Source organism: Pterocles gutturalis, unplaced genomic scaffold (assembly GCF_000699245.1).
Source record: "Pterocles gutturalis isolate BGI_N339 unplaced genomic scaffold, ASM69924v1 scaffold32836, whole genome shotgun sequence".
Taxonomy (NCBI): Eukaryota; Metazoa; Chordata; class Aves; order Pterocliformes; family Pteroclidae; genus Pterocles; species Pterocles gutturalis.
In genome coordinates this window covers 7170-29617 of record NW_010104151.1, presented here as the reverse complement: position 1 = coordinate 29617, position 22448 = coordinate 7170, and the positions used below count along the sequence as shown (strand labels likewise).

General features: G+C 42.8%; 1 protein-coding gene across 1 annotated transcript; it reads right to left on the bottom strand.

The window, feature by feature from the left end:
- Positions 1-8271: 8271 nt before the first annotated feature.
- Positions 8272-22378, bottom strand: PLEKHS1 (pleckstrin homology domain containing, family S member 1). Its single transcript, XM_010086967.1, has 12 exons — positions 22348-22378; positions 21054-21145; positions 20842-20948; positions 19939-20073; positions 18137-18212; positions 17352-17459; positions 12879-12977; positions 11801-11916; positions 10279-10488; positions 10068-10169; positions 9147-9282; positions 8272-8340 (listed from the first exon to the last, which is right to left on the bottom strand). The coding sequence occupies exons 1-12, from the start codon at positions 22376-22378 to the stop codon at positions 8272-8274; spliced, it is 1281 nt and encodes a 426-aa protein (XP_010085269.1).
- Positions 22379-22448: the final 70 nt, after the last annotated feature.

Genomic DNA, 22448 nt, shown 5'->3' with positions numbered 1-22448 from the left:
CACCAAACATGACCAAAGGGACAGGTACCATCCACTCACCTGCTGTCACTGCCTGATTCATACCCCTTCGGTCAAATACAGCCTGCGAGGAGTTGCCAGTAATCTGCTCTCACCCATGAATGAAACCAAAAGGTCTGGGAAAGAACTGGGGGACACCATCAGGCTCATAAAACACCTCATCCACCAAGAAATTCAACTGAAGTAGTTTATTTCTGTTGACAACTCCCTTTCTTCCTTTTTTTCTCTCTCGTTAATCCTTTGGGAAGTACTAATTTTGTCTGGAGATCCTCATGTGCGAATCAGAGTCTAAGCCAAAGGTGGACAGAGAAGGTGGTGAAGGACTCTGTGTGCATCTACAGATAGGATAGTGGCAGAGTGTGCTGGAGCAAAGGAAGATTTGAGAGGGTTGCACGCTGCAGCAGCCACGAAATGTGATGCTTGATCAATTCGGGAATTACACGGCAACAGAAGTGAATGATCAGTGACTCCAGTCAAAGCCGACAGGTGTTGGGGTTCCCGTGTCCCAGTTTGGTGCCTTTCAGTTCGCTCCTGAGATTTTCATTCAAACCAACAGCCTGATTCCTACGCCTGCTGGGGACAGCAAACCCCTTACCCTTGTCTCCTCTAGATCCAGCTGTGACCCCAGGCTCTTCGTCAGGATGCACCAGTAGCAAACATGACGAGGCAAAGGCCAGCAGGAGCCCATCACACAGGATGGCCACTCACTGAGGTTAAGAACTATAGCTCAGATCACACCCCCAGCTACAGCTTGAAGTTGTGACATTTCTTTACCCTTTTTGGATGTTACAACGTGGTGCCAAAGCCCCTAGGGATGCAGCAGTGCGGGGGTCCCCTGCGGGGGGTAAGAACAGTGACCAGGACCTCCCGCGGCAGCAGTTATCCTCCTGTCCCCTTGCTGCGGTGCCAAAATACCCCTGTGCTCTTCCCAGCCTCGTGATCGTCAGCGTCAGCAGCCAGTGTCATTTGCAGGACTTAAACAAGACAAATACAAATGGATGGAAACTCACAGGGTGTCAGGACCATGGAGCGGTGGATGTTTCATCACGGTGCCAGAGAGACCTGACACATATTTACTCCGAGTCATTTCAGTGGTTTAGCTGACCTTGAAGAGCAGGTGCCACTTCTCTCTTGCTAGGGAATAACCTTAAGCTGGTTTTTGTTGGGGTTTTTTGTTTGGTTGGGTTTTTTTTTAATTATTATTATTATTTTTGAATCATCAAATATAACAAAATTGCATTTCCAGCACAGAACTCCAGTTTTACTGGTTTTGACTTGTTTTTTTCCTACCCCCAGACCCTCTTGCTGTTTATAGCTATTCCTCCTGACTCAGTTTTCCTTCCTCTCTGTTCTGGCCCCCAGTGACCCTTCCACTACTGGGGATTTCTCAGAAAAGTTATGCTGCAAGAATTCACCTTTATTCACAGAAATAAGAGCACAAGGACATTTGCCTGGAAGAGGAGTGGTAAATTGGAGGGCAGAAGGCCAGCATTCCTGGGGGACATTTAATTAATTCAATGGCACTTAGAAGGCAAATGAGGTTATTTTGGCAAAATGAGCCCTAGTGTGGAATAGGCGACTGATCAGTAGGGCTGCTGAGGAGGAAGTACTGGAAAACATGGGCTCCTCCTGGGTGAAAAAACTGTGCCACCTTCATGGCTGATGGTTGTAGTATCCTTTTAACAGCCCTTGACGGAGCATGAATCATGGGTTTGAGCTGTGTTTCGTAGGCACAGACTGAAACAGAGACAGATTTCCTGGGAAAACCTACAGAGACAGAAAAAAAAAGATGGATGTAGCTCAGTGATGGCCACAGTGCTGACCACTGTGGCTAGCTGTGTTTCAGAAGGATGTTCTGTGATGTTCTGATGTCCATTCTGCCATGCAAAACCCATAGCTCTCTTCCTCTGTCCTGCAGCAGCAGTGTGAGCAGAGCTCTCAGCCAGTCCAGCTGTGTGCCCTCTGCTTTCCTCTTCACACTCCAGATATACCCCTGGCCAGTCCATTAAATGATTGCTTCATGAAATTTACCTCTTGTGTCAGTGACTTGAGAGCTGGGGGTTTCAGATGGGGGTTCCCTAGCCAGGACTATTGCATGGAAGCTGGTGAGTGGAGGCTGCACAGAGCCTCTCTGCAGCACAGGCACGCCACAACTGATGCTCCATGGAGAACTGGAGCTGGTCTGTGAACAGATTTGGAACACTGAAGTGCCCAGAAATCCTGGGCAAATGTACAAGATCCTTTCTGTCTGCCAGAGAGACATTTCCAGGTGGGAAAGGACGTGTCTGAGAGATGCAAAGAGGCAGTGGGCCTTTCCAAATGGGTTTCATAGCATAAGACTAATAATTCAGTGCTTCTCACAGAAAAGTAAGGGCAGACAAGGCATATGCTCCAAGTCTTCCAAGCTTTTTCCCTTTTTCTCATTTTCCTTCTGGGATTACAAGAGATGGAGGCTTAGATTGATTTTTTTTTCTCTTCTGGAGGAAGGGCTTGGGGATTTTACTTTTACAAAGGACTTCTGTGTGGGAGAAAGGGCAGAATACTTTTTGCTTTGGGTTTTTGTTTGGGGTTTTGGTGGTTTTTTTGTTTTTTGTTTTTTTTCACATGTGTTGTTATTCCAGTTCCCAGGGCCATTGGAAACAGGCCTGCACCACACCACGGTGGTTCCAGATAGATGCCATCTAGGGCACTGAGAGCCGTGGTCTCAGCACTCCCACTGACTGCTTAACTTCTTCACCCTCCGGTGCCGGGCTGTAACAGAACCCAGTTCTCTGGCACAGAGGGACCCAGGCTCTCCAGGATGGAAAATTCTGCATGGTCAGATGCTTGCTGCTGCAAGTCCAGTCCTGCTCCCACCGCAGTGGCTTGGTACACCCTGAACGGCTGGTCCTACTTCGAGATGTGAGTGGGACGACCCCCGAGCCAGCCGTTAGCAGCAAGCAAAGGGCTCCAGGCCGCTGGGTTTCCTCACTGCTGCAGCACAGAGATGGGGTTTCTCTTATTTTTGCTCAATGAAAGATTTGCATCAGCCTTGGCTGGCCTCTCCTTTTCTTTGAATGATGCAATAAATTAAAGTGATAAGGGGCCAAAGGGTGGCATTTCTAGGAACTGCCTGGCACGCTCCACGTTCCTCGCAGCGACCTGCTGGCTGGCCCGCAGGAGAGAAGTGGCTGGCTACGGCGAGGCACATACGTGGGATGGCTGTTCAGCCCTGGGAAACAAACCAAGAAAGCCCTCAGCACATCTTGGATTACATAGTCAGCTCCCCAAACCTGAAGGTAGTTGGTGCCGGGGTTAAGGCTTTCTGCTGAGGACTCCCGGTCAAGCCCCTGCATGACAAAGGAGGTGCCCTGGTAAATATTAGTGTGTCCCCTGATGTGGCCTGAGGTACTGCACAAATCCATTTGACTGAGGGGATTTCCACAGACCCTGCTCGGTGCAGCTCTCAGTAAGCAGCACACAACCTGGGTGAACCTGTTCCCTGCGTGGAAGCGGAGCATCACCTCGTGTTCACTCCTGATGGGCGGCTGGGGGTAAGCCAGGTTTCTGCGGGGCACTCAGGATGGCTTTGCTTAGCACCAACTGGGCACATCAGCATCTCTGATGAACCAGCCCCCATGCCTGTAGTGTACAGGCCTGATGGAGGTGTTTCCAGCAGATGTTCTGGGAGGGAAAGCAATTCATAGTGTTGAATGTGGTGCTGGAGATCACATTCATTGTTAAGAGACAGCACAATGCAAATATGTCTGAAATCACTTCTGGAATTTTACTGAGTTTGCGCAAGGCAATGGCTCTCCTGAGGTCACTGGGAGGTTTGGGGTAAAACACAGATCGAGCACCTGGTGTCCCCAGCTCACCACTGATCTGCTCTCTCCCCAATGTGCAAGGCGACATCGCTCTCCTGTGCTGTAGCCACTCCTCTGTTGAGTCCATTTGCTAAAGTCCAGCCACACTGCAGCATGTCTGGCTGGGTACCCCAGGTTGGAGGGACTCTAAATATTGCAGCCAGATGCTGCACTACACAGAGCTTCTCTCTGGCTCAGTTCGGGACGGACACAGACAGCACAGACAACCTCTCCTGGCTGGACCCCTTCTCCTGCAGGACTCGTGCTCCGTCTGATCAATACATGACTCCAACTCCAGTTCTCGGCAGTGTTGCCCTCAAGAGGAAGTGTAGGGGCTGTGAGGTCTGGTTAGTGCTTGCTGTACAATGGGCTTTTTATTTTTCGTAACTTCAATGACCTCACACCAATTTGGAGGCTTCTCTTACCATTACTTTCTCTGTGTTCTGGAACTTGCTTTTCTCCTAGAAAGTTGCCTTTTTCCTGCTGGAGAATGGTACTAGAGCGGTAGGAAGAGGATGAATAACGTTCAGGAATTCAGAGGGGGAAATTAGCAGCTGCTGAGTGAGTGCAGCACAGGAATGTGCTGTGAATTAACAGCCAGGGAAACAACCTGGAAGCACTGGCTGTATTCAATGACGGGAAATTAAACAGTTAGTGAGGAGTATGTTAATTGTTAGCTAATCACCTAATCTGTGTTGCAGTCGGCTGCTTTGTCTCTGGTACACCCCGTTTGCGGATGCTGAGTGATTCAAAGAGGTGTGTTGCAGCCAGTGATGCCCCCTGCTTCAAAGCAGGTTACTTCATGGGATCATGTAGTGGAAGAAGGTTTCAGGATCTGCAGCCTTCTTCCAGCTTTGTTTTATGCAAACATGCCAGTTTGTGGATTTACTGAATTTCAGCTCATATCAACTTAAACGTCTGTGTCAGAAACCCTCTGTAGCCCAAAACTTAGCTGGAGAATGGCTAAGGAAAGATTGTGACACCACAGAGTATGCTGCAGCAAGAAGCTAGAATATCACCTATTTCTTTAACAGTGTGTGCTTATACAATACATTTAAAATGTCTGCAGGTGATCTAAAAAATTAACCAGTTACCCCTCAGACAGCATGAGTTTAAAGACATTCCCTTCAGGTCTGGATGAACAGTGAGCATTGGGTAACACCGTGCACATAGGCATTGCCCTTTGCTGTTACTCTTAGAAGCAGTCCAGAGATTCATCAGAATTGTCTCATTTGAAGAAAGGTAACATCTTCACATTGGGAAAAATCACAGAACGAGGTTGATTTTGGTTTTTATGGGTGGCTTTTTTTAAAAGGGCTGTTTGGTGACTCAGCTGCAGGTTACTGGGAAGTTACAGGTAGTCTCTGGAGGACAAGAAGAGGCTGTGTCAGCAGAAAGTGAGGTATTCACAGAATATAACGTGTTGTAAAGTGTTAGTACATTTATTAGTTGTATGTGGGCAGACAACTTCACATACCCTGCCAGAATTTACTGTACCAATGTCATTTCCATATTGCATCTTTGTGAGTGTAATGAATCAGCCAATATGTGACATTAATTATCTGCATTTATCATTGTGCAAACTGACATAATGATCAATTATAGGGTAACACATCAGTAACTGTTTATTGAAGTACAGAAGTAATCCTTCAGCTTTCTTAAATATTCTGGAATTATCCTGTGTGTGCTATATCTACCCAAATCCTATTTTTGTCCACAAGTAACATTCTTCCATGGCTGAGAGGTGCAGCATGCATTGCTCCACATCTGCTCCAGCAGCAATGCCACATGCAGGTTCTATGGCGGTGGCTCTCCTCCCACCACCACGTATGGTTCATAGCTTCTTCACTAGTTCAGCCCTTTCTGGAAATATTTTTTTATCAAGTCCCAGGAAATTGCTTCACAGCTGTCTCACCTCCTTTGTTCACCTGTAACTGGCAACATGAGGTATGTGTCTTGCAGTTCAGTGACATATGACCACTTTCAGGAAATGTTTGAAAAAATGTTGAAAGAATGTGCAGTGTTTGGTCTAAAAAAAAAAAAAAAAAAAAAAGAGAGAGAGAGAGAAGGGAGAACAGACAGAAAAAACACCTTCCAGAATGAAGTTTTCTCTGGAGACAGTGGGAATCAATCATTCCCAATACCCATTGAAAACAAGGCAAGAAAAAAATCAGGTTCATTTTCTGAAAAAATCATCTAGGATAAATATAAGAAAAAAATTCCTAATTATACAGAGACATGAGTCGTGGAACAACACAGGAAGGTTTGGGCTTTCCTTTTCTAAAGTTCAGAAGAGCTCAGGCAAACCTTGGGCAGGAAGGGTCGAGGGTGACATCCTGAGTGGATAGATACTCTTGAACTAGATGATCTGTGATTTTAGGATTCAGGCCTAGAAGATGTCCTAGCAGACCGTCACAGGTACAGAGCTGGAAGAAGCCCTGTCAGGTGATAGATTTCCATCCTGTCACCTCAGAGACTCCTTAGGAAGAAATGGATTTGTTGTGCTCAAAGAGGCAGGGCAGCGCAAAGGAGTCCCATAGCAGCTTTGGAGAAGGGCTCCCAAGGAATGTCTTTTCTTCCATTTTCAGCCTCTGTAGTTCCAGAACTGGGGCTTCCCTCTGTCTTTATGCAAAATTCAGCACAAACAGGTCTTTGAACACCACTGAAACAGAAACATCAAAAAGTGATCCTTTCCCACCTTGAGAAATAAGCATGTCCCAAACACTCTTATCTCAAAAGCAGAAGAGACAGCTTGTGGAAACATTCGGTCTGGAAATTAATCTTTTGAACAGGAGCTGAGCCTGACCAGATTGTATAGATGTGTTTGTTTGTTTTGAGTTCCTGTTGCTGTTTTCATCTTTGGCTAAATAAAACTTTACAATGATTTTTAAAAAACTCCAGACTGGATTTTAAAGGAAGCATACAAAGCACATTTGTAAAATTTACTACTGGAGTAAGTGTCACCAACACTGATTTTAGTGAGTGTAGTTTCTTACTGTAGTAGCTGACTGGGCCTAATTTATCTGGAAGCTGGACAAATACCTCATTTGGAGCATATCCACCTTAATCAAAGCTTATATAAATCTCTTAATGTCAGTAATCCTACGTGTGCTAAATCCAGTAGTTATTTTGGTTGTATCTGGCAAGATAAAATGATCTTTACTCAAAAACAGTGATTCGGTTTGTTGCCACATCACACATCACTGCATATTAATACAATCTATCTTACAGCAAAATATATGTATATAAATACACCTGCAAATAAAAATACATATACACAATTGTGTACATCTCCATTTAGAGCATAGGGTTGTGTTCTGCACACATGTCACATCACACCGTATTTCTGTAAGCAACAGAGGTCACTGTGGTACAGGGCATCCACTACAGGCACTGCTGACGGCAGCTCCATAACAAGCACCACCACCTTTGGTGTGATACTAGCTGAAAATCAGTCATGGTTCTGTGATAGCACTGGAAGCAAGACACATTCACAAATAAATATTTACAGGAAAAGTCCTTGTTTGGCGAAAAAAAGAGTGCTTGCTCTGAAAAAGCTGTGGTACCAGTGACATCCCTATGGCAGCGCTTGGTAGCATCAAAACACGTTCAGTGAACTCTGTCTGCACTGGGCTGGGTGCACATGCCTTCGTACACATAATTTCTCTCTCTGGTTTTCCCAGCTGTCTTAGCCAGTAACACCTTCACAGAGCAGGCCAGCCCTCCTCTCTCCCTAATCCACTCATTCATTCTTCACTTAGGGCTGCCAATGAACACAGAGGTGCCCCAGACATTCCTTTTCTCCAAACAGCTCTTTTTCCTGTCATCCCTTGAATGTATTTTTGTGGCTGTAACAGAAGAGGGGCATAACATGAAGAGAGGTCCCACTGAATCACTACACAACACTTTATTTGCCAGCCTTCCTTCCCACACTACAGCTCTCAGCTTGCCTTTGCCTTTCTGTAGCTAAGGGGATCAAGGGAAAACATGGCTTTGTTCCAAAAGCAGGTTGTTTCCACACCCCGAACTGATTAGGAGTTCAGTACAAATCAATGTAACTCAGTGTAAAGAGGTGAGCAGAGGTGTGAACCAGTACTTTCCACTAAAGTACAAAGTATACAGAGTGTGAAGGTTTCATAAATGATTTGACCCACAGGTTTTTTCATGTAAGTGTAATACGTGCCAATATGAAATACAAGCCAAACACATGCCATTCATGTCAACAAAATTATTAGGACATAAAATGAAAATGAAATCCACCTTCTGTGTTCTTTGTACTTCAGCAACAAAAGACATCTGGCAGCTCTTGAAGATAAAGATTACCTCCATACACTATGTATCTATCACATTCTTCTCCCTGATCTTTTCACTTGAACTTTGACACTTACTTAATCACTGAGGTTTTTTTTCAGGAACATGAGCAGCCTTTAACATGGAAAATATCTGAATGTGGAATCCTACATACAGTAAGCTTCACCTTAAAAAAGAAAAAAAAATAGGAGAAACTTTTATAGCTTGTTATATCTGACCCAACAGTTGTGCTAGTATCTGACTTGTATCTGACTAGCTAAGTAAAAATAACGCTGTCAAGAGAGATGAATATTTTTTTTTAAATGAGACTGGCTTCCTTTTCTTTAGATGACAACAGCATCTGATGACCTTAACTTTCTCAGAAAATTTCAAATGTGAATGAGTTCAGGTATGAGTCAGAGAACCTGGATACTGAAATATGAGTCCATCTGAGAGAAACATAGGTATCAACATATAGCGGGTCACAGTGGTGCTAAGGAACCACTTAGAAATCTCACACATTCTTCAAAAAAAGAGGTGTCACACAAGGAGATGTGTAGTGCTTGACAACCAATAGGAGGTAGGTGTCTAGGGCTCTGCCCTCAACACCTAAAACCACTATAAGCAACTACACATCCTCTGGAGGAAATGGTGTATTTCCCAAAGTTTGCAATTCATGGACCTTAGCAAAAAGTACCAAGTAACTCTAATTTATGGTTGCCCAGCAGTATCTCTTGGGGTTGCTCAGACTCTTTGAGATCAGGTCCTCAGACATGGCTGTGCTGACCTTGCATTCCCCAGAACCCAGGAATAAGAGATGCTACATTAGAGTGGTATCGAGGAGCTATTTGGTAGTTTTGAAGTTATTAATGCCAAACTCAAAACAGAATAAACTGGTTTGAATGAAGCCACTTGAAATGCAAAAAGCAACTTGTTTGTTTTCCCATTTGACTTGATTCACTTGACTGTCACCTTCAGGTTAACCAAGCTCACCTCCTTTCTTGTGGACCTGCTGATGAAGAAGTAAGCCTCCTCCACATCCTGGGGTTGCAGATCATTCACAGCCACTATATGGTCTCCATGATTGAACAAACATCCCAGACGGCAAGGACCACTCCAGTGTGAGACACTAGGGTATTTGGGGGACAGAAAATAAAGGAAAAAGGCATATCCAGTTACTGCTAACACCATGGCAATGCCTGAACAGGATTGCATTTATGGTACTGCCCTCTGAAAATAACACACAGGTTGAAAGACTTTTTGCAACTTTTTGATCTGGTTCCAGCAGAAACCACGCTGCTTCCTCCATCCCAATGGGTCCTCCTAAAAGGGCAAATGACACTGACATTGCAGCCTGTCAACAAGTGAGACTGGTGCTAGCAAGGTCACCCGTGAGAGTGGGGGATTTCAGTTCAACAGCAGTTGGCCACACTAGCAGCAGGTACCTGTACACGCCACTGCATATGTTTTAGGTCTATGCTTTACAAAGTCATCCCAAAAGAATGGAATTGAAACTTATTATAATGTGTTTTGTCTATGATATAACTGTGAGGATCAGAGATCTAGTGCTGTCCTGATGGGACCCTTATGGAAATTCCAGTATCTCTTTCCTGCTGGTCTCTGATAGACTGTCCTTCATGATAAGCTATTTAGAACTAGCTGACCTGACAGTCAGACCTAGTGCTCTATTCCAAACTATTTCAATATGAATTTCCACTGAGAAAGCTCTGTAAATCTAGATGTAGATCCAATTATTGAGATGGGGGTCCCATTTCCAGTCTCTTTCACAATGGTATTTTTCCTTCTTGAACTGCCAGAAAGGTACGTGGATGGATTTGGCTGTACACTTCTGTACCCACACTGATTGTCTTTCTGACGTCTGACAGACACCATCACAAGACATCCAGAACTCACCATATTTGTCCTGCTGCTTCGGTAAGTTTTAGGTAACTGTAAATATCAGCTAGGGGGATGAAAATATCCAACTTCTCCAGCTGGGTCTCATCTGTAACTTGACTGTGAGAGGAAACATTAGCAACCAGGCATGCTCTACCAATACCTCTGCGGAAATCCACAGAGAAGACATGTCTGTCTTCTCTGCAGTGAAAATGGACAAGGCACTTACCTGAGCAGTATAGACAACTGAACCACCGAAAGTGATAATGAATTTTGCCTTCTCTGAAGTGCTGGATGCTGACTGGTGCTACTTTCTGGGAGGTTTAGGTCTCTGTTTGCTTCCAAGTCTCCTGGACATGCACCGTTGTCTTGGTGTTTGGGCGGAGACAGGAGCTCATCATTTCTGCACGTGAGCTGGGAACTCTCATCCTGCAACCTACTGAAGAGGAATGGTGATAAACAAATGAACTGGTTTGTCCATTCCACATAATCTTGCTGTGTTAAAAGCTGGATCAAATAGCCATCAGTGCAGTAAAGAATAACAAATTCTTGTAGAATATCCAGTGGACAAAATTACAGCTAAGTAAAATAAACTCCTTCTAAAAATGGACCATAAATCTCAAAGTAAACATTTTCAGTATTTAAAGACTACTTATTAAGCCTGAAAACATTCCAGCTAACAACATGCTTTGACATAGAAACTGAATAGAGATAGTTGGCCTTGGCTGCACTGGCTTCTGCAGGGATGTAATGCTGTCACCTGGGAGATACAATAACTTAGATGTGCGTGAACACTTTTTAGGTTTATTTGATGAGTCTTATGATGCCTGGAGCCAACTCCCCTCCATGCCCTAAACAAGACTGGGTTAAGTAGCAAAAGCTGCTCTTGGCATATTTTAACTCAGATGGCATAGGCTTGTGAGGTTTCTATAGCAATTCCCTCCAGGGGTTCTCAAAGACACCAATGAGGTCGAGTAAGTCTATTGGAATAAACTGTTTTGTGAGTCTGCATTTCCAATTGCCTCCCACTGTGTGGCATTAAGACTTGACTGTCTGTAGGTGGCAGGCCATAGCTAACAGCTAATGACCCGTCCTCTGGCTCAGGAGGTAAGGTTTTACTGTGTAGACACACTTCAGTATACTGTGCTATGATGTCGAGATTGTAAAGTTTCCTTGTGTCACTACAACTGTGACACAAAGTCCAGGTCTTTCTTTGTGACATGCCAAATACTGTATCTTCAAAATACACAGCATGAAACCCATTCTTTGGATGGGAAAATGGAAGGAAGGAGATGGCCTACGCAGGATCACATAACTTCTTTCTGGAAAAGCTGGCTGCTAGTGCCTCATGTCCACCTTTCTCTTTTAACCACTCGATACGGCTACATGCTTTGGAGAGTACCTGCCTGAAAGGTTGCTGGATCTTGGCTGTGGAATTTGAGTAAAGTGGTGGGCTATTATGTAATGAAAACTTAGAAAAAGTGTGAGGCAACAAAAAGTGCTGCATCCTATAGTCAGAGCCTGTCTAAATGCATGAGTTTGCAATGTGAGTTTAAATTGCATGTTGATAAGTTTGAATTTCACTCTGGTATTCCCACAAGTTCTGAACTTTCTGAACCAAGACCAAAGAAGGACCCATTCAAACAAGATGCAGTCTCTAGATATTGTTAGGTAAAAACCACAAAGCACAGTTCTATCTTTACCACTATGCCACTTCTAATTTGCAAAACCTTAATTAAGTTGTTACTTACAGTGATTTCATTGACATATAAATGTTCTCCTTTACCAGATTCTTCTGTACTGGCTTCTCTTGCACAGGGACATCAGACTCAGCTGTAAGGTTGGGCGCTGATACTTCAGCAGTGCACTGCTGGAAAGACGTAACAACATAAGACGTAAATGTCCTTGTTCTGCCTACTGAAAAGGTCGTCTTAAATTCCTTACTTTGTTCAGTGTTTATGCTGTTTAAACATATTGGCTAATATAGCTTGCCTTTCCCCAAATATGTCACTTCCCAGCAACCATGAGAAAGGTAATTGAAACTTAGAAGTTAATGTTATCTGGTACTATTGACTCTACCATTTGCTTTCTTTTCAGGCTGGGACATAACCAGCTATATTCTAAACTACTACCACAAAAATTTTGTTACCTTTTAATTTAAGCAGGTTGAAAAAAGAGTCTTGTACTTTGTGTGTGCTTAACTTAAAGCACTAAGATTGACAAAATCATATTGTTAATGTCCTTCAACTATACAGTCTTCGGAGAGAGGCTGTGACTTCTGCAGAAGACTGACTACTTAGCTTCTCCTGACTACATGGAAGCCTAGAGAAATTAGCCTCCCAAATTAGGTGCCAAAATTTATTTAAAATTACCAGTTATGATTCCTCCTGCTTCCTTGTTTCACAGTGAAATGTCGATGCCAAAATGTTTCACAGTGTTTTTAAAGTACTGCTTTGATGCTTCTACAGAACTGCATTTTAAAATATATAAAAATAACATATGGCTACATTTTCTAAATGAAGTTTTCACATTTGAAAAAAACTCCTGTGATACAATAGGCAAAAGCCATTTACAATGAAACAGTCAATTTGGGGAATTTCAACAAAATCAGCAATGTTTTTGTCAAAATGCCACTTACTACCAGAAAGATCCTTTGAATGAGTCTAGTGTATTTTTTCTTGTACAAATGAAAGCTCTATTACCTACTGCTTTATCTACATATTTCTTTTGCAAGGTACTAGTGGTTCCTTATACCAGTTCCTCTTTGGCTCATTACATGTCTTCTGTTGCCTTGGAGCTGTTAACAACCCAGCAGAACTCACAACCTACCTTTGCTAAAATACTGCTGGGAGTTTGGTAATAGTCTTCTTCATCCTTTTTGATGTCTTCATCTGTATCTGATGACAGCTTCTTTCCCAGGTTTTTATCCTGTTAAAAGAAGGGGTTTGTATTTAACAGGTTCAGTTGTACATATCGTTTTAACATATATTTTTCCATTTACATGGAGAAGTAATAGAACCAGAAAATATCCACATGGGAAGACATGTTTTTGCTTGAAGAGATATGTTCAGAGACAGTCTGTTTTAGCAACAAGGGTTCTGTAGTTGTGCTTCTACTTATACTTTTGAGATCCACTGTAGATGGAGAAAACTGGACACTGGTATTAGTACTTCTCATAGATGGATTTGTGGTAACCAGGCAGATGCAACTGACTGCATGTTCACAATCTGTTGTTTTGTTTAAAAATCAAGTAGGTTAAACACTCCATGTATGATTCTGCATGCATTTAGCATCACTTGAGTGCACCAGATTTTTCATTTGCATTCAGTTCTAAAGTCCTTATACTTGGAAAAAAATCTGTAGGAAATCTAGAAATGGATTGGGAGATATTAATCTTTTTTTAAGCACCTTTTAACTGCTATCAAGTAAAGAATGAATTTGGGATTTCCCTGACTAATGAGAAGTCTATTAATTCATACTTCTCCATGAACTAGAACATACCCCAGAGGGCTGGAGATCTGACTTTGAATCCTTTGTGTCCTGAATCATAGTCTACCTTCAAAAATGCCCAAAATACTAACTTTGCAACAATTTGGTAAGTCAAGGAGAAATTAATCCCTCCACCAAGTTTACCTTTCTAAATCACAAAGGTAAATTATTTACTTTAATGTCTCCTTGTTGACTTCATGATAATGAGGAGTATGGTAATTAGTATTTAGTTGCCTCCCAGTCCAATTCCCCATGCTATGTTTGTAATGCAATCGTTTTTTTATCTCTCCACTTACATCCTTGGTTTCCATGGTGATCATTTTAATAATTGCTGAATATGCCACAGAATATATTACTGTTTTTAAGGTAAAGTAAATTAAACTAATTACTCTCTTACATATAAAGAGAAGAAACTGGCATTGAATAGAAATTAAAGATTATTAATGTATTTTTGTTCCTTGTTGCTATAAATGACATAAAAAGCAACCCATGCTGTAGGAGTCAGAACAACCTACAAATGGTCCTTCAAGAAGTGCATAACAAAACCACAGCAGGAACAACACTGGCTCTGTGGTCATGACCAAAAGTCATGAACGAGTTTCCTAGTGACTTTTCAGGGGCTGTGGATCAATCAAACAAGTAAAGACTTGGAGAGAAGGGAGAAGAGAAGGTAATTTTATGAAGTCTTGAGATTCTCCCATTTCCTAGGAAATCTCAGAGAGCAGATGGCATTCATCAGCTTCCCAAACTGAGCATTCAGTCATTGACAGTTACTACCTTTTGCCGAATACAGTGTTTCTCCTTGGCACCACCACAGATTACAGGGCCAATGGGAAAGAGAAAGTTACACTGCGTTTCTTTAAAGCATTTTGCCAACAACTCTGTTCTTCCAGGTGCCTTACAGCAGTTAACCTCAGCGTGCAATTATTCTCAGACGTACAGCTAAATAGTTCTTTAAGCCTCTGTTGAACTATGGTGTGAATTTACATTAGACAGAAAGAGATTATGGAGAAAATTTGCTGTAGAACAGGAAATGATACCTGGAGAACAACTGAGTAATTGTTAGTTGTTAGTTATAGGCTCCTTAGGGAAAATTATGTGTTGCCATTGGACAGAGGAACTTCTCTTTCAAAAAATCAGGTATCTAACAGATATTGAAGGCAGACTCCTGACAAGGATGCCCAGGTGCCTGCAATGCAGTAGTGAGCAGGATGATGTAAGTCAGGGCTCTTCATTTGGATGTATTTCAGGTACTGAAAGCTGTGTGTCAAAATAGCTGATACTGAATTGCTGATTCAAGTGTGGTTTGGTAGCTCCAGAATGTGGGCTGAAAGGGAGCCAGGTCCCCAGACCTCTCCAGGGTCCCTGCCTGCAGGACTAGACCCAACTGACATGGATAGGCCTGTTTGCATGAGTAACGGCTATTGACCAAAGAGTTTTCAAGATCTGGGCCTGGATGAGGGAACCACCGATGAAAGCAAAACGGATGAGATACTAGACATGCAGAGTCATACTTCTAACAGGAAGTAAATACAAGGGATTACTCTGGAGTCAGCTGTCTAGACATCACTGAGCAGAGAATAGATCTGGAGAAGTTAGCAGATGCCAAACCTATGAGGCAAGTGAAACATTTTTATTGAATGAACGTTTTTGTTTCTTGTTAGCTGTATGGCAAAGTCTATTTTTAGACATGCTGAAAGAGAAATATGAGCTTCCTGCTATTCCTTCTGCTTCAGGCTAAAAAGGTAAAATCCAAATTCCTCATCTTTTAACCTTCGTGGTCAGTCTGTCCTAGTCTGAACAGCTGCATATAATACATGCTCTCTGAGGCATCATTAGTATGAGAAGGATTAATGAATGAGACAGAAATGGCACGTGTAAGAAAGAGACAGAAAGCAAGCCTTGGTATGCATCCAGAGCAGCAGTAGTTAAAATCAGACTAAGGGTTAACTCAATGCATTTCAGAGGTCAGACTCACAACTGAGTTATTGCAGCTTCATAAAGTACCGTGCACCAGCTGAGCTGTGGTAACTGCCCATGGCATTGCAATGTAGATTAAACTATTTTTACTACTTTCCACTAAATTTAGCCGTATCATCTCATACTTGCTGCCAGACTATGTACATGGATGGTGACTGCAGCACGTGACTTACCACCCTGTTAGCTATGACAGCAGAAGAGATTCTTTTCCCTGTATCTCAGCCACTCCAAATCACAGTCCAATACATAAACTGCTAATAAAGATGGGTTTAAACTCAGCTGCCAAACTGCTTACTGGTGTGGTAGAGCCTTGGTTGTGCCTTCTGTTCTGTTGACTCTGCTGCAAAGACAATAATCCAAGGCAGAGGATGGGTGAAACTATCTGAAACTGCTGCGGGTGTTTGTTCAGGAAACACAGGTCAGAATACTTAGCCAATAATACATGATAACATTCATCACTGCATCTTTTAAAATCATTCCTGACAGATACAGTCAGGAATCTTTAAGTAAGATTACTTAGAGTCATATTTATGCTGACAGAAGGTCAGTCCTGACGTGTGCCTCAATTTAACAAGCCATATAAATATATATATAGTTCAGTTACATTGATTCAATTGCTGCAGGCAGAGGCTGAAGAAAGAAACGGTTTAGCAAGACTGTGGCACAGCTGAGAAATGTGATGGGAGGTGCAAATCCTCAAGCAGTGCAACTTCAGAGTTTTCTTGATCAAATTTGTGAGACCTGTTGCCACAAGTTTGCAATTGCTGCACAGAGACTCTGAGGATCCACTTCTAGGAGACAAAGTGCACAAAGGGTATTTCAAGCAAATTCTTAGAAGGCTATTTTCAGTGCTGAACAAGGCAACAGACTAACCATATTTAGAAAACTTTCATAGTGAAAACCAAATCAGTGTGCTGGGAAAGCAAATGAATAATAACCTATAGTTACAGATACGGGGGTGAGGTAAGAGCCTATAGTCACTTCGGCTGATGAACAAGTCAAAGGCTGTTTGATCTGTTCCTACCTACCAGCTTTGGAAAAACTCCTCCTGGTGAGTCACACTGAGCCTGATGAGGGCCAGGATCTGAATTAGGCCTGCTCTTGTCTTCTGAGGGACCATTCTCCTGTATACAAAAGAAAAAAGTTGACTCCTCCTGAAGACACCCTGGAGGTGCTTCACCTGCATTCAGCTTCCTCCAGATGGGCTGTCTGCACACAGCCTTGTGACAAGAGAAAACCAACCCCCCCTTGGCTGCTCTTCAGCCTGTCACTAGGGGACAGAGACTGCAACTGCTCTGGGACAGCAGCAATGCTCTCCGTCCTTTCTGTTTAAATATTGAGGAGGAAGGCATGGAAGGCACAGAGGAACTGGAGAACTGCCCTCCCTCAAGGTTTACAGACTGAAGAGAGAGACAAAGAAAAGCACAATCACAAAACAGGAGGAATGTGGGAGGCTGCTGTCAAAACAATCGTCACAATGCTTCGCCAAGGCACATCAAAGCGAATCTGTAGGGACTTCCTTTATGCCCACCAGTCTTTGCCAGTTAGCTGAAGCAGCCAATGAATACAGTTTCTTGTTGCCATCAAGACCTGCCTTTACTTACATGCAGACTTTTGAGGAAAGTAATTCCTCTGTGGGTACTCTCGGATGTTATCATGCAGGTCCTACTCAGGAACCCCACCAGAGAGCAGAACAGAACACCTGGGCTCAGAACAGAACACCCATTGCTCAAGCTCTGAAGAACTTTTGATGGCAAAAAGCAACTACACAAATTCATTTTCACTGTCACCCCTAGGAGCAAACTCATTGTTAAGCATGGCTGATCTGTTTACCTCCTGGTGGCTTTGCCTTTCTGGGAAGCTGGTCCTATCTATAGAATTTAACAATACTGGCAAAGAGGAGGGCCGGCTTCTGACTTCTGGATTTGGAAGATCATCGTTCTGGAAATAAGATAACAGCAATGTGAGAAGACAGACACCTGATGGGCGTGGGCTACAATGTACCAATGCATCCCACCAGTCCAAATCTTACTTCTAATGGCTCAGAGATGTTGTCTACATGGCATTTTTTAGGCAGACATAAATTTGCCCTGCTTGCAGCTGGAGCAGACTGGAAGCTGCAGGGATGTAAGTAGCTTATTGCTAAGTCTGAACTACCAGCCTGGCTGGCTGACAGGGTGCAGAAACTTGGGCCTGAGCTTGAACTAACAGAGCTTCCAGCTGCTTCAGGGCAATGACAGACTGGATGCAGATCAGTTTGTAAAACAGCATGTAAATATAACCAAAAAAGCACACGGTAAGAATTACACACAAGTTTTCATTCTGATGCATCAAAGGTGCAATTCATTGCAGCATAATGTCAATAATCTCCTCGTTTCCATGTAGCATACTCTTGAAAGAGATTACTTCAATGTAAAATCAATCCCAGCACAAACAGACTGTGCTATGCCTGCTTAATGCATGAAGCCAGGGTACAGGATTTATATGGAAAATTATTTTCTGATTAGTCAAGGCAAAAGCCAGCTTGCAAGGCCAAAATCATGAAAATTCCTTTGCACAGGTTTCTAATGAAATTGCAGACTTCTTTCTTTCTAAAATCCAGTGCAGTAACATGTCACCTGAGGGCAGCATCCACCTCTCGTTGTCTCCCTGCAGACTGAAGATATCACAGTGACCCAGTCCTCTGTTTCCTGCCTGTAGGTTGCAAGAACAGAAATGAAAACCTACTCGCAGGTAAAACACAAGGAAAACCTGTTTGCCTACCCACTTCTACCTATGGGGCCCAAAATAACGCTTTCTGAAATCAATGGGGAAAATCTGCACCTTCCTTTCAAGAGAGAGTGCTGGGGTGGCTGTAGCCAGATGCCAAAGTTTGAACTCAGAGAGGTACAGGCCAGGACCAGGAGCTACAAGGTATGTGGGGGGGCTATGTGTGCATGTGCGAGAGACATGGAGGAGGAAAGAGGTGAAAGAGAGGTGGGACGATGTTTTCTGCTTAATTTGCTGTGTGTAATGCTGCTCTGCCAAGCCCTGCCCTCAAGACAGCTAACAAGGCTTGGGAATGTGTTAGGGAGTGAAGAATGAGAAACATGCCATGAAATGACCTCTAAAGCCCTGTTTCATGTTTGTCGTGGATTTATTTGGATTAATTCTGGAATGCTTCCCACCAAGAGTGCAGGCTCTGAGAGCAGTGCCCTAGGGAAAGGTGTGGGGTGGCATGCTCAAGTAACACACAAGTATGTGTTTTTCTTCTGTAGTTATCAGTGATTCACACATCAGCTGCTCTTCTGCATAAAGGCAGAACTTCCTCCCCTCCTGGCATGCTTGTGGCTGGGAAACTGAACAGAAGAAGCTGGGAAGCAGCAGCAGAGGAGCACTGTACCAAATGTCCTCCCTCACCTAACCGAGCTTTGGCTGATCACCTCAACAGCAGCAGTTTCTGCCCTTGCTAAGGATTGGATTGCAGCCTGGGAGAGCAGGGAGCACACCACCCTGCTGCAGTAAAGGCCCCAGTCATTCCTTTTGGGATCTCTTTTCTGTTGGGGGAATTTTCCCCTTCCATCTGCTTCCCTTGATTAGCAACCTATTTTCAAGGGCAAGATTATTTCCTGCGATTTATCCATGTTGTGGTTCAACCCAGCTGGCAGTCAAAGACCACACAGCCGCTTGGTCACCCTTCCCCTTCCCAGGGTGGAGGAGAAAACTAATGGGGTAAAGGGAAAAGAGGCTTGTGGGTTGAGATAAGAACAATTTATTAACTGAACTACAATCAAATTTAAAATAATAATGATCCCTCCTAGCTTCTCCTGCACCTGCACACACTTGCAAAGCACAAAGCTGAAAAGTCCTTGACTGTCCTGGCAACAATATAAACATCAGTATGTTATCAGTTGCCTTCTCAGCACAAACCCAAAACATAGCCTCTCACTAGCTGCTATAAAGAAAGTTAACTCTGTCCCAGCCAAAACCAGGAGAATCCACAAGGAGCAAAAGCTTTCCTAACTCCTGGGAACTGCTGGGTGAGAACACAAAGCTCCCTGCTGTTCCTTGACCCTTAACCATCACATTTTCACATGGTTTTGCCACACTGATGTGCTGCCACTGCCATCCCCACTCCCAGCCAGATGCTCCTACTACTCCCACACATTGGATGCTGTAACAGTGTGAGGTTAGCTCAGCTGTCTCAAGCAGCAAAACATTAACCCAGCTATGGATGGGAAAAAAGACACAGAAAAGAGCAGTCTTACATTGGATCAATCGCTGACTAGTTTAATCTTGGAGTTGTGCAGTCAGCAGCTGAGACACAGGAAGAGACGGGAGCAGCTTTGAAGGAGTAGGACCTTGCCTTGAGGCAGAGGCTTAGTGTTACGCTAGCTTAACTGTAATGTCATATTGCATTTGCACATCTTTCTATGCCTACCTGCTGCTCCCAATGAGGTAGTAACATCTGTTTCCAGTACGGATGGACATCACCTGTTCGGGAAGGCATTTAAACATCTTCCTCACCGTTTCCATAACTTCAGAATTGCTTATGCCAACTTCGATATTTATGATTCTGTTAGGATAACCATATGAAACATCCTTTATATAGGATAACCATACGTACATACAAGCACACATATGTGTGTGTATGTGCATATTTTACTCTAAGCACAGCACAATATGATGAGATCTGCATGGGAAAAGGTAAACATTTTTCCACAGAAAAAAATTTCAAGAAAATAAGTGCACACATTCAAAACAAATGGTCTTGCAATGAAGAAACCTTTCAAGCAAAAAGAGAAAATCAACTTTTGCGAAGACTCATGTCCAGATTTTGGATCCTGATTTCTGGAAAAAGGGGCTGTTGGTCTAACACAGAATCTTGAAAAGAAATGATAGTAAGAAAAATTCCTGGCAGATGTTTTTGAACCGCTACATAACAATACATTTGATTTGAAACTAATTATATATTAACAGTGTTTTAATGGAGGGGAAGAGGAACAGATAATTAATTAATAATGTTATCAATAACATTAATGTTAATGGATGCTTAAATGGAAGCACTACTTCCATTAACTTCTAGGAAGTTAAATCAGTAAAAATAGTAACAACGCCTAACAATTCCAGGAACTCTGGGTCTGACTGGTAAAATCTTTACATTTCCCTTCTATGTAGCTCATACCACATGTGACATGGTAAAGGCTGCTAGTACAAAGCCAATGACACCCAGCCTTGCTGCAGTGGGCACTGTGCTGAGAGGAGTGAAATGACCAACCCAAATGAGCCAAGCAGAGCAATTTTTCAGCAGGGTAAGAGGAAGTAGGTCATTTGAGTTACATACTGATCAACGGCTATGGAGCCTTTTGTGTTCTGGCCTTTGAGATACTTCAGGATGTAATTGCCCTTGCTGGATTTGGACAGGATGAAAAAGCGCCGTTTCCAGGAATTCTGACGAAGAGAAAGTAATTTGTGTATCATTAAAATTCAGGATAGTAGAAATAACAGATGTTTGTTGAAGGATTGCTAGAATAGGACTAAACTGTGCTAGTATACCTGTGAACCAAAAAGTTGAAGAGGTGGTGATTTGATGAGGAATCCGTGCTTGCAGACTTCACCTTCAGGGCAAAATGTATTTGGATTTCTCACTAATCAAAGAGAAATGAACAGCACCATTACTCAATTTGTTGCCAATTAATCTCTTACAAGGACCTGCTTCAACTGGAAATTGTTGCTGAGCACCGGGTTTTCATGTTTAAATGGCTAAAAAACACAGTACGAATAGAGAAGACAAACACAAACCAAAGCTATAAAATATGGTACCAGGCCATGGTCCCTCACGTCAATGTTACTGCTGACAAGTGGCACAAACTGTTAATAAATGATGGTGACAATGTAGGGGGCTCAGAAGATATCACGAGCCTCTGTCTTATTTAAATGGTCTTATTTAACTTCTTCATTAGTGACCTGAAAGACAGTAAACAGCCCCCTAATGAAATTTGTAGATGGCATTCAATTTGGATAGGTTGCAAACACAGCTAAAGACAGGTCATCTTACACCATGACTCATGATACGACAACAGGAAAAAGTAAAATATGAGATAAAACATTGGGGGGAAAAGTGCCTGAATGTATTTCTTCACAACCCTGCATAATCTTAAGCCAGCTGTAGCTTAAGATTCACATTTTCTAAACACTGTTGGATTTCTGATCAAAATCTGTTTTATTAATACACTTTAACACCCAATGAAAGCAGTGGCAATCTCATTTAATTTTTTAAGCTGTAAAGTGTGTACGGGAAATTAAAATTTTTTAAGAATCCAGTGACTGAAGGGAGCATGGTCAACCTCATTTTCCATCTACAGTAGGGACAGTAGAGGACATATAGAATATAATGTGACTGAATTTTGTGGTGATGCAAGAAGCACTTGGTTCTGAAACCCCCTTACTACTGGCTTCAGTGGAGGTAAGACTTCATCATCAGTGTCTTGGAGATACTGACTGTATCTTCCAGTTCCTTGTTAATTTTTAAGGACTTTTGCTTTTTACAAATGTCTGTCCAACCTCTGTGTCAAGGACAAGAAAGATTCTGCTGTAAAGGGAAACACTGCATTTAGGACAGATTCTTTAAGCAAGGCAGCAGAGGGGCAGGCTTAACTTAAGTTTATGTCCAGATGAGGTCTCAAAATTTTTCAATATACTACTTTTCCCTGTTATTCACCTATCGTTTACCACAAAATCCTTGTCAGGTGGAGGAGGGCAAAGAGAAAGGTATCATATATTGATAAGAACGGATTGAAACCTGATTCAACCTTAGTACTGACAAAACTTAGTAAATGAAATTTTGTACCTGCAGAATTTCTTTTACTTGTAGAAGCCATCCTGGTTGTTTCTTCCACCCAGCTAGTAAAGAGAGCAAAAAACCTTGAAGCTAATTCTTTTCACTCTGCT

Bases quoted from the DNA above. Each gene is read 5' to 3' on its own strand.
- PLEKHS1 (XM_010086967.1), bottom strand. From the start codon at position 22,378: ATGGCTTCTACAAGTAAAAGAAATTCTGCAG. The intron at 20,949-21,053 runs GTATACTAGCAC...TCTCTTCGTCAG, and splicing joins TTCAACTTTTTGGTTCACAG to AATTCCTGGAAACGGCGCTT. The intron at 10,170-10,278 runs GTAAGTGCCTTG...TTCCTCTCACAG, and splicing joins CAGTTGTCTATACTGCTCAG to TCAAGTTACAGATGAGACCC.